The 13478-nt window shown below is 37.9% G+C and overlaps 1 protein-coding gene across 1 annotated transcript; it reads right to left on the bottom strand.

Moving 5' to 3' along the window:
- Positions 1-1397: 1397 nt before the first annotated feature.
- On the bottom strand, positions 1398-2383 carry LOC139187202 (olfactory receptor 5AL1-like). The gene is given in 2 exon segments (XM_070803206.1): positions 1398-2143; positions 2146-2383. Coding segments are annotated over 2 exon segments (939 nt in total). The 5' UTR covers positions 2339-2383.
- Positions 2384-13478: the final 11095 nt, after the last annotated feature.

Below are 13478 nucleotides of genomic sequence, written 5' to 3'. Positions count from 1 at the left end.
CAGTGGTGTGGGCAATGCACTTTCAGAGAATAATTATGCCAAATGTTCAACATGAAGCTGTTTGCACTTCTGAAATATAAAATTTCTCTGTCTTAAAGAGTTCATATTGCTGATTCCATTTATATAAAACTGTAGGAAATAAGCAGTCAGACATGACTGAAGCAACTTAGCATATGCAGCATGCATTTAAGAATTCCAAAGCAATCATAGTGACAGGAACCAGTTGGTGGTTGCCCAGGGTCAGTGGAGGAGGAACCTTGGGGGATGGGACAAACGTGTTCAGCATTTTCACGTGGTGATGTTTCAAAACTTATCAAATTGAGCACTTTAAATATGTACAGTTTAAAAAGTCACATATCAATTTGAAACAAAAATGAAAAGGAATGAAATTGTTTTAATGATGACAATACAATAACTTGTTAGCTTTTATATTTTCATTTTGTTGATTTTAAAATAAATCATATCATATTGCCAACTCTTTCTAAAAAAGGCTATACAGGCAATAACAATGCTGAAAATAATGTTACTAATTAGGTGTAATAGTCAATGCTCATGAAGTGCTTGGCATGTACTACAAACTATGTAAGCCTTTTATAGTCATAATCTTATTTAATCTTCACAATCAGTCCAGGACAAAGAAACTATTACTATTGTAGATTAAGAAACCAAGAAAGAGATGTGAAATATAATAATTTACCCAGGATAACAGCTATTAGTTGGAAAACTAAAATTGTTGGCCAAACTATGTGAAGGAAGAGTCCATGTTCCTAATCACAATTGATACAGAACAAGCAAGGAGTTATATGGCAGGAAAGAGCTCTAGTGAACTTAACTGACACAGTGTCAGGATTGGTGTCACCAAGGGCTCAATGTCAAGGTGGCTCTGTTGGTGCTACTCTTTGAGCTGAATGCAAGTAGAGGAGTGTTAGGAAGATTATTCAGCTTGTTGGAAAAAAGAAAAAAAAATCTTGTATTAATCTTTGCCTTATTTTCCAGATTATCTATGCAGCAAAGTTGAAATATAAGATACCAAATGTTGGTCTATCTTAGTATGACCCATATGACACAGAATTCAGATAAAGGGACTATGCTAGATGTTTCATTTCTTTAATTATGAAGATGTCTTTTCAAACAGGTTAAGATATCTCTATCTCTGTTTCACTCTCTGTCTTTCCTTGTTTGTCTGTCTCTTTCTCCTTTTAAATTTAACACCTCAAAATTTACAAAAGTCCTTTCACGTGTAAATCATCGAGAATGACAGAGTAGGCTTTAGGACATGTTGAGTAAATATGAACACTGGAAGTGAGGAATTTGACCCTATCATTTATCAGCATTTTGACTCTAGATAAGCCACAACTCCATGTCCTCTGATTCCTCCCTGTCCTTGATTTTTTCAGTTATTTGATAGCCAAATGCAACTTTTCTATAAATCTCTTCAGTGCATTCTTCACTTCCTGATTCCTCAAGCTGTAGATCAATGGGTTTAACATGGGAATCACTACCACGTAGAACACCGAAGCAAATTAATCTGTGTTCAGAGAATGGCTTGAATTGGGCAGGAGGTACATAAAAATGATTGTTGCATAAAATATGGTGATGGAGGTGAGATGAGAAACACAGGTAGAAAAGGCTTTTTGCCTTCCTTCAGTAGAACGAATCCTCAGAATGGCAAAGAGGATGAAGATATAAGAAATGATCACGATCAGTAGAGAGCAAAGGGTGTTGAACCCAGCAATGATTAACAGCATCAGCTCTTTGACATGAGTGTCAGAGCAAGCCAGTGCGACCAAGGGAACGTCATCACAGTAGAAGTGGTTGACCCTATTGGAGCCACAGAAAGACAAGAGGAATGTTGCGACTGTCTGCGCAAGACCCACAACGAACCCATAAATATATGTGCTAGCAATGGTCCGATTACAGAGCTTTTTAGGCATGAGGATGGCATAGAGTAAAGGGTTGCAAATGGCAACATACCTGTCATAGGCCATGACTGAGAGCAAATACTGTTCACAAGCTACAGATGTGATGAAGCAGCACACCTGGATGACACATGCATAAAATGTTATACTTTTAACTTCACACAGGAAATTCACCAAGGTGTTTGGGGTGACAGACGAAGTAAAAGAAAAATCAATAAAAGCCAGTGGCTGAGAAAAAAGTACATGGGTGTGTGAAGCTGCGGGCTGACTTGTATTAACACAATCAAACCAAGATTACCCAGGACGCTAGCAAAATAGATTACTAGGAACACACCAAAGAGAGTGGCTTGAAGTTCCGGATTATCTGTGAGTCCCAAGAGGATAAACTCAGACACTGCAGAATAATTGCCTTTTGCCATGGTAGAGATTTAACTTTTGTTTTTAACAATAAAACCCCCTAGAGCACACAGTCTGAGTATTCTTATCTCCCTTAGAGATAATCAAGCAGATGTTGGGAACTGATTCTGATCCACCCTGATCTTATGTTGGACACATTCAAAAGAGACTCTCCATGCAAATTCTGGTTTCATAATGAAGCGATTTGTTCTCTGCAGAAGCTCCAAAGTATGAAATTCTGTGGGGTTTGGAAAGATAGAAACATGGCATTTTATTTAAAATCTAACATAATTGAATACTTCCTTATCTATTTTTTTTATTTTATTTTTAAACTTTACATAATTGTATTAGTTTTGACAAATATCAAAATTTTTAATAAAAGAAAATAAAGACAGTTATTTGAGCACAATTATTTTTAATTATTGAAATACTTTAAACAAAAATGTTAACTCTGAAAATTGTTAATTAACAGAAAACAATAAATTAAAAAATAATTGCAGAAGGGGTAGTATGAAAGGTATTTTTAAATTCTGACCATCTTTATATCAACTATTCAGGATGATTTTTATTTTACTTTGTTCTCTTACTATGATTTCTAGTTTTCTTTCAATTACTATGTAATATTTGGGAATTAAATGGAGAAAAGCCCTTAGAAACATAGATAGTCTTGCTTCTTCTGAAATATGTATGGGATGATTAAAAATACATTAAAATAATTTAGAAAACATATTTATCGGGTGGCTCCTAACATCTAAATGCAAAACAGGAGAAGAAAAAATCAAGATAATTTTGTAGAACTAAAAACCGATTTCTGGTTTATTAAAAGAAACAGCTTTTAATGATCTTCATTTGAGCAGATATGTTTGATTTAAAAAATTTTTCTACTATTTCATCTCAGATCATCTTTCCATCAACCCTATCAACTGGTGATAAGCTATCGTCTTCATTTTCAGATATGGAAGCTCAGAGTGAGAGCTTAAACCCTCTTGCTGTTTCATGACTAGTGTGGGGTAAAGCAAAATAACTCATGAACTAGTTCTGGACTCCCTGACCTCAATTCATAGTTTATAGAAATGAACTCTTTTCATAGAGGCAAGAATTTCCCCATTAATCAGAAAATTTTGGAAAGGTGATCTCTAAGTTTGTATACCTTAAGTGATTAAAATAGTGCCTTTCATGCAGTATGTGTTAAGTGAGTAAATTTTAGCTCTTAAAATGGGCTTCCCACGTGGCGGCGCAGTAGCAAAGAATTCTCCTGCCAATGCAGGAGATGTGGGAGATAAGGGTTGGATCCCTGTGTTGGAAGATCCCCTGGAGGAGGAAACGGCAACTCACCCCAGTATTCTTATCTGGAAAAGCCCATGGACAGAGGAGCATGGCTGGCTCCATGGACAGAGGAGTCGTGTCCATGAGTCAGACATGACTGAGCGTGCACACATGGTTTTTCATTCCATCAGTATTCATAGTATTCAGATTTAGGCTTATTCTCAAAAGAAAAGACTATGCAATCCCATCACACCCATGACTGTAGCTTACTCTTTTTGCAATATTTTGAGGCCTTTTTCCATTGCCTCATTGACTTGTGATCTCAGATCATTACCTTTCCTGACTCTTAATTTTTCTAGTACTTATATTTCTCTGATGTGTTGGAGTCTGTGTAGCTCTTGCTCTGATGTTACCAAACTCACCAATATCTTCAGTCGTTTTAGTTTTCTTTCTTTAAACTGAAACTTGGATCATCCTTGAAAATGTATTTCTCTCCAGGTTTCCAAAGGCTGTTCCATTTGAAACTATCCACATATGTTAAATCTGGCAGGTGAAATAAGGCATTGTTCATGCTGGAACATTCTTTCCTGTTTTTTGCTATGCCTTGCATTCAGGTACACTTCCCTGATGCTTAGAGGCTTGTCCCATATTCACTGTCATCACATATGCATCCAGGTCTCTCCCTCTTATTCACTGAAGGCTCAGGTGTTGATGCCATCATTATTTATCTTCCACACATGTGCCATCAGGGTCATGAACACCACTTATTTCATACCTTGGTTTCTTAGATCCTTGATCTTGGAATCAGGGACCCCACTGATGAGGAATCTCTTGAGCATCCTACTCCCATGATTCCATTTTGAAGCTTGTTCTATGTGACAATTGATAAAATAGTAGTTATCCAAAATCAAAAACTTGTCCTATGACCACAACTTTCTGAACTTTCCCTTCACATCAGTTATGCCACTACAGCCTTTTATGTATCCACTCAATCACTTTAACCTTAAGTATCCTTTACCTACTGTTGCCTCCTTTATTCAATGCTCACCCTAAACAGCTTAGACTCTGTGATCAATTGCCACAATGACTATTCACAACATACAAATTCTCTTTCTAATGTATAAACTTATATTTTGGTTCCCAAGCTATTTTGTTCATCCCATATGTTCATCCTCTACTAATTTATTTGATCTTCCCCATCAGTTTAAAAACAAGATACATGCTGAAATCATTGCTAATGACCTGTGACTTCTTTTCCTTTTCCTCTATCCATCAACCCCTCTCCTCTTCATTCTTTCAGTACTAAACATCCTGGAAAGTCATTTGCTTCATCTTTAGCATTTATATATCAAGTTGTATTCTGAAATTGTTCTCACCATAATTGTTATACAATTACTTATTCCAAGTTCACCAACAATCTCCTTCTTCCCATGGGCAATGGAGACTTCTTTTATGTTGTCTATGTAGCCTCAGATATCGTTGACATTAGTTTTCATGCAAACCATTGTTTTGGTTTGGTTTAGTTTGCAAGTCATCAGAATCCCATCTTTCTGTCCATGTTTACTCTTCTTGTGGCTCCACTCCCTGTGTTTATGTTTTAATTAAAGCATTACTTTACATTTCGTTCCTAAGCCATCCTGTGTCATTTTTTGCACACTCTTGTGAAGCTCTCATCAAATGTTCTGGGGATGGTTGTCACTTTTGTGTTACAAAAGTCTAAATTTCAAGGCCAGATTTCACCTCTGATCTCTAAGTATGTATTCAAGAGATCCCCAGATAACTTCATCTAGGTATTCCCAAAGTACCTAAATATAGCATGCTCAAAAGAGAATTCAGCAATTCAAAAACCATCCAATATTTTCATCTGCTTTGAAGCATGCATTTTCTAACTCAGTAAGTGGTGTCATCTTCCAGCCAGTTATTCAGGCACAAAGCCAAGATAATATACTTCATATATCTTTCTAAACTCCACTGATAAAAATTAGATATTGAACATACTAATTATTTAACCTATTTTTTCCCAAACCTGTCTACTTGAAATTTAAGCCTCTATCACAACTTACTGTATTATTGTCCAAACATTTATCTTATTCATCCTTTCTCTGTTCATTGTAACTAGAGTGTACTTTCTAACATGCAAATCATAGCTTACTATTTCCTGTTGACATAGGATAGAGTCCCAAAGGTTGGCTAACTTAATCTTTGATAAGCAGCCCCTTCTTTTCAGAGTAGTCTCACTTCTTGTGGCGTTTTCATGTAATTCCCAGGCTTCAGCCATCATGAGTACTGTCGGTTTCTCAAATGTGATCATGAATTTTGTACACAGTTGAAGCAGAAGCCCTTCCTTCTGTCTTTACAATCTAGTTGGCTTTATCTTTCTATGTATGCATCAGATCTCGGGTGAAATTTCACTTCTTCCTAGAGGTGTCTCATCACTTCTCAAGTGTTGCATCTAACAATTCATTCACCTATTAATTACTTTGTAAAATAATCTAAATTTCAAATTTTTGAAAAAACAGATAGTTATTTCTCATCTCCCCCAAACCTTGTAGGAGCTAGCACTGTTTAGGAACTTCAAATATACTAGTAGAATAATGGAACAAATAAATACAAGTTTTGTGTTACCCTAAACCTTTTCTACTACTTCATTTACCTTGATTTTTCCTCACTGCCTGCTGCCTTTGAGCAACCCAAAATGAAACCAAAAAGGCGTCCAATATACCTTGTGGCGAACTTTGTGAATGTCAACAAAATTTAACATTACTTAACTGTAGTGAGTATATTTTGTATTATTCATTGGTCCCTCCAGAATGTGTTCCCTGTGCTGCATAATTTTAAGCAATTTCTGAACAAAACAATGTAATGATGTCTCACAGCATAAACAATCATTATGGCTAATCTTTTGGGACTCAGTTTGCTTAACACACAGGGATTGATCACTTGATGTTTCAGATCATTCTGCTGAATCTAAGTAAAATAAAATATTAATAATTACTAGCAAAGATTATTTTAACATGTGGGAAAAAAACTCAGAAAAGTTTAACTGTTTTTATTTACTTTTTATGCTTTAGTATGAGATTTATTGGGGTTTGCAGGGGCACTAGTGGTAAAGAACTCTCCTGCCAATGCAGGATACATAAAAAACAGGAGTTCAAACCCTAGGTTGGGAAGATACCCTATAGGAGGACATGGTAACCCACTTCAGTATTCTTGCCTGGAAAATCCCTTGGACAGAGGAGCCTGGTGGGCTATGGTCCACAGGGTCGCAAAATCAGACACGATTGAAGTGACTTAGCATGCATACATGCACATGAGCCTTATTCAAGTTTTAATTTTATAAGAAGTCAGTGCACATTAAAGCAGTGAGTTAACTTTGCTGTTGGACTTTGTGAGGCTAACGAGTAATAGTTTATAGTGCACCGAAGATCCAGGCCTACATCTGCAACCCACTCAAATATCTGTTGGGTTGTAGGAATAATAATTAAGCCATGAGTTTAGAAGCTTGGAGGTACATTTAGTTCAGTCTCAGAAAATTATTGTTTTACCATTCTGTTCAAAGAAGAAAATAATTTAAAATTAACTTTATTTTTTCCTGAAGTCTAATAGAAAGCACTTAAAGGCATGCAAATCAGATAGAAATGAGCATTTCTTTTCTTCAAACTCTCTAACAAATTCTCCTCATTCCATACATGTATAGAGTGATGAATAGAAACACATACAGATAAAAAATTCATAGACAATGCTTATTACAAAGAAAGAACAGTTATTATTAAATGTGGACATTTTATCCTAGGAAGACTGTTATGATTTTTATACCACCATTTTCTCTAGTAGAATAAAAGCATAAATGACAAAGAACCTTAAACATAAATTGTACAGAAGTCATCATATTTGTTTGCAGTTTATTTCTAACCAATCTGTAATGATTTAACTCTGTAGTTTTTCTTAGAGGCTTGGTAGAAATTCAAGAAAGTTTAAAAGAGCTCTATCAGCATGAACAAGGCTATGAGTGTCTAAAATACATTCCTCAATTATTTTAGGAAAATATTTTAAACATTTTCCTTCTGTCAAAATCATAAAATCTATCTTCAGGATTTCTTGTTAGAGTTCATTTCACTTCAAAGTTTTTTGCAATTCATTCTATGATCACTATTGCTTCAACTATCTAATAGCTTTTTAAAGAAAACCCCCAAGTTTTAGAGACCTGAAGCAACAATGATTTATTATCTCTCATAATCCTGTGGGCTATGGACAATCTCTCTCCACGTTGTGGTGTCAGCTGGGCAGTAGGCTGTCTGTATGGTCCGTGAAGACCTCAGTCACATGGTTGATATTATACTTGATGAGGCTGACAGCTGGATGTGGTCCATGTGATGAGTGTCTGGCTTGGGCTTCCAATGAAAATATGGTGGTTGAGTTCAAATATTTACAATTTCCCTGGAAAAAAGTTCTAGCCTTGGAAGTTGTACACTTTTAAGCATTCTATTGAATAAGGCAGGTCACAGGGACGATAGCTCTCAGCTACATGTTGGATATTTTGAAAGACTACCAGATTTTATTTAATCTCAAAAAGAGTAGCTTCTGCAAGTAATCCAAAGATGTTGGAAATATCTGTGTTGACAAACAATGATGTTTGAGTCTCTGGAAAACTGAAATCAGCATTACTGCACAGGCCTTAGAGAAAAGCCAGGCCTTCTAATGAAGAAATAAAATGGTGTTCTGTGTTCTAGTGCACCCTATTAGAAACTAAGTGCCAGATGATAAGACAGCAAGTAAACATTTAGCATCTGCTGCTTATTCTGTGCTGGATATTACAGGATCCACCAACTCAAATTTCGGTCCAGCCCAATAGGAATCCATCAAATGGAAGTCATTTGCTTACAACCTGGTTAAATTAGGTTGAGATGTTAGCAACAAATTATATGAACAACGGATGCAGATTTTATATTGCCTATCTCTGCCACAGACCCCCACACAGTCCGTGCTACAGTTTAATAAGCTAGGGGTTTCAAATTAGGAGGTCCCAAATAATATTTGGAGCTTCATTTCAGTTCAGTTCATTTGCTCAGTCATGTCCAACTCTTTGCAACCCTGTGAATCGCAGCACGCCAGGCTTCCCTGTCCATCACCAACTCCCAGACTTCACTCAAACTCATGTCCATCGAGTCGGTGATGCCATCCAGCTATCTCATCCTCTGTCATCACCTTCTCTTCCTGCCCCAAATCCCTCCCAGCATCAGAGTCTTTTCCAATGAGTCAACTCTTTGCATGAGGTGGCCAAAGTACTGGAGTTTCAGCTTTAGCATCATTCCTTCCAAAGAACACCCAGGGTTGATCTCCTTTAGAATGGACTGGTTGGATCTCCTTGCAGTCCAAGGGACTCTCAAGAGTCTTCTCCAACACCACAGTTCAAAAGCACCAATTCTTCAGCAGTCAGATTTCTTCACAGTCCAACTCTCACATTCATACATGACTATGGGAAAAACCATAGCCTTGACTAGATGGACCTTTGTTGGCAAAGTAATGTCTCTGCTTTTTAATTTGGAGCTTAAGAGGGTCCAAAGAAATAGGTTCCAAATAAGATTGGAGTGGCAAGAGTGGTAGCGAACAGGAGATGCAAGAGATGGGGGTTCAGTCCCTAGGTCGGAAAGATTTCTTGGAGTAGAAAATGACAACCCACTGGAAAATTCCATGAACAGAAGAGCCTGGCTGGCTACAGTCCAAGGAGTCACAGAGTCTGACCTGACTGAGCACACACGCACAAATAAGATTTGAGCCAAGTGCAAAGAAGGGCTTTTACAGCATGTAGGAAACAGAGGTGGTCCTGAATGATAGCGGTGAAAGCAGTTTATCTCAGTGGGTCGAATATGGTCTTCTATTTCAAATAGGGAGATTGTGGCCTGAAGATCATGGCCACTCTCTGACCCATTTTTTTTTTTTTTTAAGTCGCTCAGTCGTGTCCAACTCTTTGTGACCCCACGGACTGTAGCATACCAGGCTCCTCTGTCCATGGGATTTTCCAGGCAAAGGTACTGGAGTGGGTTTGCCATTTCCCTCTCCAGAGGATCTTCCCCACCCAGGGATCAAACCCGGGTCTCCCACATTGCAGGTAGACACTTTACTGTCTGAGCCACCAGGGAAGCCCCATTTCAAATGGGGAGATTGTGGCCTGAAGATCATGGACACTCTCTGACCCATAGATGGTGATAAATAGCTCTGGACACTTGTTTATGGACTAAGGATATCAAGTGTCCGAGAACATGGCATTTGAAGAAGAGGACTTTAGATGAACTTGTGACAGGCACAAAGCATGCTGATTTAATTTTTTTTTTTTTTTTAACTTCCAAGGAGTCACTGGGCTGCCCAGGTAGCTCAGTGGGAAAGAATCTGCTTGCTAAGCAGAAGACAAGAGTTTGATCCTTGGATCAGGAAGACCTCCTGGAGAAGAAAATGGCAACCCACTGCAGTATTCTTGCCTAGGAAATCCCACGGACAAGGAGCCTGGTGGGTTCCCGTCTGTGGGGCCACAAAGAATAGAACATGGCTTAGTGACTAAACAGCAAGGAGTAACTACTGCAGAAGAGGTCTGCACTGATGAGAAGGGTTGGAAAGCCCATCACAGGCATACTCGCCACCTTCCCTTCTGCCTCACAGCCCCAGGGACACCATGGACAGCATAGTCACAGTGTCAGGAATGAAGACCATGTATGTTCCCGAGAACACGGCTCCTTCCTACTGCTGCCAATGCTGAGTGCCCAATCTGTTAGAAGCAGAGACCTATGCCAAGCCCTGAGTGTGGCACCCCTCTTTTGAGATAAAAATCAGAAACACATGATGCAACAGTTATATCAGACCCCTTCAATGTTGGGCAGGACAGCAGTTCATCCTCACTGAAATCAATAGATTGAAAAGGAATTTTTCTTCCCAAGACTCATTATGCTAGGATGTGTCATCTTTCAGTAGTTTAAAGGGCATTTTGTTCTTTAAATAATAAGCCATACAATATTCCCTCAGAAGAAATACACTCACTCCACAGCAATGAAAGTTTGACATGGCCATGGCATATAATGAATGGTCTTAACCGATTGTCTCCTGTCAAGACTCAGTTGGCTTGATTGGACTTATGGATGGCAACCTGACCACACAGCCAAGTCACCAGCTCAGAAAATGATTTGGCTGCATTGGTGCACCGTCCTCCGTGATACGCTGTAGGTAATGAACCGATGAGAACATAAGTTACAGCGTCCCTAACAGCATGGGATCGTGGGTCTGGAAACAAAGACGTTATAGCAGAATTGATCATTATCATTACATCCTGTGACCAATTTTCTGATTTTATGTCTCCTATTCCTGTCATATTAGGCTCTCTGGATTTTAGGATGAGCATCCTGGAGGGCAAATATTTGCACTAGCAGCTCAATTAGTGTTTTGAGAAACTGGGATCTTTGACTACTTCACACCAACAGACTGGCAGACAGGAAGGACTTCGTGTGCCAGTTAAGGTGATCAACTCTGATTTGCTTAAGAAATTAGGGGTACCCATGCACAACGGAACCAGGAAAAATATATATGAAACACAGGGGTTCATATGGCATCTTTAGAACTTCTGTGCCCAGTGTAATGCTACCACCAGTGGGAAACTGCACAAACTATTAATATACATTAACAAAGACGGGGCAATTAATTTCTCAGTAATCATGCAGACTAAAATTTATGTCACTGCACCCAGAAGTAATCAGTGGAACTAAAGTGCAGGCTGAACATAAAAGGACTGTGCTTAAATGATCATGTTAAAATGTTCAACCAGAAGAGTTTGGATGTTTTATACAAAAATAAACACATTTTTTACCATACAAATCAACAATTTATCCAAAGGATTTGAAAACATGCATCTACATAAAAATATGCATAAAGATATTTATGGCTGATTTATTCATAATTGTTAAAATTTTGAAGCAACCAAGATGTCCTTCAGTAGGTGAATGGATAAATAAACTGTGGTACATCCAGACAAAGGAATGTTATTCAAAGCTAAAAAGAAATGGGCTATTAGCTCTGAAAAGACACAGAGGAACCTTAGATGCATGTTACTAAGTGAAAAAAGACAACCATAAAAAGCTACATACTATATAATTACAACTCTATGACATTCTGGAAAAGGCAAAACATCAGAGACGATCAGAAAATCCATGTTTGCCATGGGTGAGGGCAGTAGGGATGAGATGAATAGACAGAGCAGAAAGAATCCTTAGGGCAGTGAAAATATTCTGTGCAGAAGTGCAATGAGGGATTAAGTCATTACAAATTTGACCAGAATCACAGAATGCACAGTACCTAGAGTGAAACCTAAGGTAAATTATGGACATTGCGTGATTAAGATACATCGATGAAGATTCATCTATTGGAATAAGTGCACCATTTTGGTGAGTGGTGTTGATAACTGGGAGGTTATGAATCTGTGATAGTAAGGGGTATAAGACCAAAGCTCTGCATCTCCCTCTCAATTTTGTTGTAAATCTAAAACTTCTCTAAAAAATAAAGCCTTTCAAAACATGCCCAACATATAAATGTAACACTGTAAAGATAATAATAAGTTCATTTTACGGACAGTTTAAAACCAAAATACTTTAACCAAGCAACATATTATATTTAACTTTGGTTCAAAGTGGAGGAAAAAATTTACACAGTGTTTATACTATTTGTGTAGTTTGTGTCTCTCAAGATAGCCCCAAATCCTCAATATTAGGGAGAAATGAGATGAAATTATGATTTTAAAGTGCTTTATTTTTCATCTCTATTGACAAAGCATTTTATGTTCAAAGACAACGGGTAATTTCTATCTCCCTTTTAGAATTAGACCATTAAAATATTTATGAGATATCTACTACATGCAAGTCAAAATAGGAAAATATCTGTTTTCAAGGAGGAAATAAAACATCAGCAAACTGAGTGACAAAGGACAAAGGTTCCTCTGCCTATTGATACTGAATCATTGTACAAGCCTTGATTTTAAATGTCCTACATCTGTACCCTTATGGCAGAAATTGAAGAAGAACTAAAGAGCCTCTTGATGAAAGTGAAAGAGGAGAGTGAAAAAGCTGGCTTAAACCTCAACATTCAGAAAACTAAGATCACGGCATCTGGTCCCATCATTTCATGGCAGATAGATGGGGAAACACTGGAAACAGTAGCTGACTTTATTCTTTGGGGCTTCAAAATCACTGCAGATAGTGATTGCAGCCATGAAATTAAAAGATGCTTACTCCTTGTAAGGAAAGTTATGACCAACTTAGATAGCATATTGAAAAGCAGAGACATTACTTTGCCAACAAAGGTCCATCTAGTCAAGGCTATGGTTTTTCCAGTAGTCATGTATGGATGTGAAAGTTGGACTATAAAGAAAGCTGAGTGCCAAAGAATTGATGCTTTTGAACTGTGGTGTTGGAGAAGACTCTTGAGAGTCCCTTGGACTGCAGGAGATCCAACCAGTCCATCCTAAAGGAGATCAACCCTGGGTGTTCTTTGGAAGGACTGATGTTGAATCTGAAACTCCAGTAATCTGGCCACCTGATGCAAAAAGCTGACTCATTTGAAAAGACCAATACAATATTGTAAAGTAATTAGCCTCCATTTAAAATAAATAAATTTAAATTAAAAAAAAAAAAGGAAAAGACCCTGATGCTGGGAAAGATTGAGGGCAGGAGGAGAAAGGACGACAGAGGATGAGATGGCTGGATGGCATCACCGCCTCAATGGACATGAGTTTGGGTAGACTCTGGGAGTTGGTGATGCACAGGGAGGCCTGGACTGCTGCGGTCCATGGGGTCACAAAGAGGTGGACGTGACTGAACTGAACTGAAATCTATACCCAGCATATCTTTAGTAACAACATCATTC

This window comes from Bos indicus, chromosome 15, assembly GCF_029378745.1.
Source record: "Bos indicus isolate NIAB-ARS_2022 breed Sahiwal x Tharparkar chromosome 15, NIAB-ARS_B.indTharparkar_mat_pri_1.0, whole genome shotgun sequence".
NCBI classification, from domain to species: Eukaryota; Metazoa; Chordata; class Mammalia; order Artiodactyla; family Bovidae; genus Bos; species Bos indicus.
Note: the sequence above shows the minus strand (reverse complement) of the source record. Positions and strands in the feature narration are given on the sequence as shown.